The sequence below is a fragment of the Buceros rhinoceros genome, unplaced genomic scaffold, assembly GCF_000710305.1.
Source record: "Buceros rhinoceros silvestris isolate BGI_N320 unplaced genomic scaffold, ASM71030v1 scaffold37570, whole genome shotgun sequence".
Taxonomy (NCBI): Eukaryota; Metazoa; Chordata; class Aves; order Bucerotiformes; family Bucerotidae; genus Buceros; species Buceros rhinoceros.
The window spans coordinates 1-3,587 of NW_010389658.1; the positions used below are offsets into that span (position 1 = coordinate 1).

At 42.8% G+C, this 3,587-nt stretch overlaps 1 protein-coding gene across 1 annotated transcript in view; it reads left to right on the forward strand.

The window, feature by feature from the left end:
• Positions 1-1,619: 1,619 nt before the first annotated feature.
• Positions 1,620-3,587, forward strand: part of TMEM184B (transmembrane protein 184B) — a gene marked incomplete at its 5' end in the record, with an annotated part of 8,018 nt that continues 6,050 nt past the window's right edge. Inside the window, 2 exons of the mRNA XM_010135036.1 lie at positions 1,620-1,710; positions 2,257-2,332. Coding sequence (XP_010133338.1) covers positions 1,620-1,710; positions 2,257-2,332 — 167 coding nt within the window. The remainder of the gene's footprint in view (positions 1,711-2,256; positions 2,333-3,587) is intronic.

Consider the following 3,587-nt stretch of genomic DNA (forward strand, 5'->3'; position numbering starts at 1 on the left):
TTTTTTGTTCTCTTTCTCTGATGTCATCTCTTCCCTAGAGCTTGTGGAATGGGCAGTTGGTATTGTAATGATCACATCAGAGGGCAGGGGTCACTGGAGGACAGTAGAAAAAGCTCAGCTTTTCTTTCTCTGGGTGCTGGAAGCTGTCAGCTAAGTTGCAGGAAAATTGGAGGCAAAAGGGGTTACCAGTTATTTACCTAAGTTTTTCATGGTTGGTGTTTTCTCTCCTAATTAAGGCTTTCACAAAATTATTTCTCTGTGAACATGCCTAACTTGGTTCAATAACAAGGATGACAGAGTAATGATATACGAATTACGTACATAGAAACAGGTATACCCCTGGCTTTTATGTGTTGTAGCATTCGTGCCAGCTAGGCATGTCTACAAGCCATAAATATCATGTTTTGAGACTGTGAGTGTTTTGGGGAGTGTTGAGTATCTTTATTCCAAGGCAAAGTTTGGATGCTTGTAGAGTAGTTAGAGTTGATGTCTGTCCCTGACTTTGGAAGTTCATCCACATGGGAAAATTGATCTCAGTTCTAATAACTGGCTGCTTGGTGAGGTCAGCTTCTTAGCACTATACATTATTAGGCTTTTGTTCTTATTTCAAAGTTCCTCCAGGCTTCCGTTTCCAGCTCAAGTTATTTTCTCTTTGTATTATGTAAATGCTGCGGACCAAACCCAGTTTGGATGTTGGCATTCCAGGGAATGGAATTCCATCATAAAAAATAATGTTGCAAGAAGTGTCACTTGGTCTTTTTCCCCCAAGGCCGTAGGTGTCAAACTTATGAATACAATCCTTGCCCTAAAAATCTCACGACTGTGTGAGGGTCCAATAGTGACGATAACAAGTCAGTAGAGTGGCAGACAGGGGACGTCCAGGCTTACTCTGTGTGCAGTTAAGTGGATTTGGATCCTATGGAAAATAAAGGTGTCTGTAGTTGTGATGATAGCCCTCCCCGTAGTGTCTTCACCTCAGTCTAATGTATCAGCAAAACTGAGCCTTGAAGAGAATTGAAAAGGAGCAGTCAGTCTGAGAAGGCTCTTCAGTTTGCAAGAAATTTCAGCTTTCTGAGGAAATGAAGCACAGGGTCTTTTTTTCAAAAATCTCCATCAGACAGCGTTTTACTGATTGTTAAAAACCCTCTGTTTATGCCACTCTTTTGTCCATAGTCTGGTTACTTTGGAGAGAGAAATTGTGTTCATCACCTAAAATGTTAAATACAAGAGAAAAGATATGGTTGATGGATCAGAAATAACTTTTCCAAATTATTTAGCACGAGTGTAATGTCCTGGAATAATGCACAGGAACCCTGCAAAGAATGGCATCTTACAGATGCCAAGTAAAACAGACTGACCACAGTTTTAAATGGTCCTGTGACCCTTTTGGCATGAGTCATGGAACTGGCCTGGGATCTTGGCCAAGCTCCAGTTCAGATAGTCTTGTGAGTGCTGAGGTAGGACGATAAATGCAGTGAAAATAATCTGGAGTGCTTTGACGGAAAAGATGCTGCATAAGCAGTGCCTGCTAATGTTTGGTCTGTTGCCTGCCTGTACTCTTGGTCCTTGCACCTGTTCCGAAGTTGGTTGTCATTTTACTCTGATTTATGTCTTTGCAGCATTTGTAATATACAACTTTCTCAGCCTCTGCTATGAGTACTTGGGAGGGGAGAGCTCCATCATGTCTGAGATCAGAGGGAAACCAATTGAGTGAGTATTTATTGTGCTTTCAGCACGATGGTCTTTTCCTGTGCCCATCTACCATGCACCTATCCCTGCCCTGACAAACTGTGTCAGGTGGCATATGTCTGCTGGGACTGGGCAGCATGGATAGTGATGATTTATTGGTACCTTGGTCTGAGACAGATCAGACCAATTGCATTCCTCTTAGGCAAGCTGGACTGATTCACAGCTTTTCTGGACAACTGCCTACTCCTTTGTTTCTTTTATTCCCTTCTCCTCCTTTAAATCTTTTCTGTCTTCATCTGGTAGTATGTGCTTCCTCTAGGATCTGTGTTTCTCCCCATGCTAGTCAGTTACAAAGAAAAAAAGATAAAAAAAGAGATTGGATTGTGGAGTTAGGATGTTGTTTTAAACACATCTCAGAAAGAGGATATGGCTGTAACTGTAATCATGGTTGGAGAAAAGATCAGTCCTACAACCTTGCTACAGAGAGCTGGACAAGGAAGGAGGGAATCTTGCACTCTAGTCCAAATCTTGCCTCTGAAACCTCTCGTCTTGCTTTGGCTCTTTCAGATCCAGTTGTGTATATGGGACTTGCTGCCTGTGGGGAAAGACCTATTCGATTGGATTCCTGAGGTTCTGCAAACAGGTATGTGCTGGAGGAACTGTGCCATCCTCTAGAAATGAATGAAGTATGTGGGAATGGCAATGGTGCCTTTTGCTGCTGAGCTTCTGAGATGAGCACGCTTTTGAAGGGGTTTATAATATGGTTTCACAAGGCCTGCAGACTGATGAGAAGGTGTTTCAGGGGTTTGTTTTTTGTTGGTTTCTTTCTTTTGAATGATCTTAACATTTTCTACTCAACCCTGCATCAGGAAGGCCTTAGCAAAAGATCTAATTTATCTCCTGGATCTGATGTTAGCCCTGGGAAGAAATTCTGATTTCCTCTTCCCTTTCTGGATTGTAGAGGTCCCAGCTTTAAGAAATTGATGGCTGTGCTCTGTATCAGACACTCCACAGTTGTGTAACAGCCTCCTGAATTCCCAGTGCTGCTGTTGTGGTTTGGAGTTGAGGAGGGGGTGGAGGTTAATCGTGACACAATGCTTTGTAGGAGGAACTGAGTATTGCTCACCATGTGCGTCTGTCTGTGCTGAATTGGGTATGTGGAGTGGGCGGGAATGGGGGAGATCTAAGCCTCGATACGGCCCTTGTCTGCTCATCCCAGGTCAGTCACCTCTGGCTGCCGTGAAACAGCAGGTGAGTTTCAAGGCTTTGCTCACTTGCTGTAATGAACACACGAGGTTTCTCTGGAGACAGCGTGAAGCAGGTCTGGGCCTTTGAAAGGGCTCAAGTAATTGTAATTCCAGTCACTGGGGTCTAAATATCTGCCCTGGCTTCTCCTCCACATCATGACCCATCTTCTGTGATTTAGCAATATGCAGGAACATCCAAGGTACAATGTAGTAATATCCAGTATTAATCTCTGCAGCACAGCTGGCCTTTTTGAAAGGACCACATTTTTTTTTTTTCTCTGTCCTGTTTGTCTCTATCCCATATTCTGTCCTCATGGCTTTCCTGTTTTCTTCCCTGATAGTTTATTTTCTAATCTGCTCCCAATATGTTGCTTTGCCTGTTTACCTTGGGCTTCATTTGTACACCCTAGGTTTGGTTTGATGTATTACCTGTTCTTTTTGCTCCTAATAGTAACTTTTACCTTTTAAATGTGTCATAAGCAGATGTAACACCCATCAAGGTGAATGAGTGCTGGAGAAATAATTTCCCTTAGACCTCTTGTTTCTCATGTCCCACAGCCTCTGGCAGTTATTGGCACATGGGTTGGACATGGTTGTGTTCGGAAAGTTTTTTTTTCCACAGTGAGGACTAGAAGCACTTTTTTTTTTTTT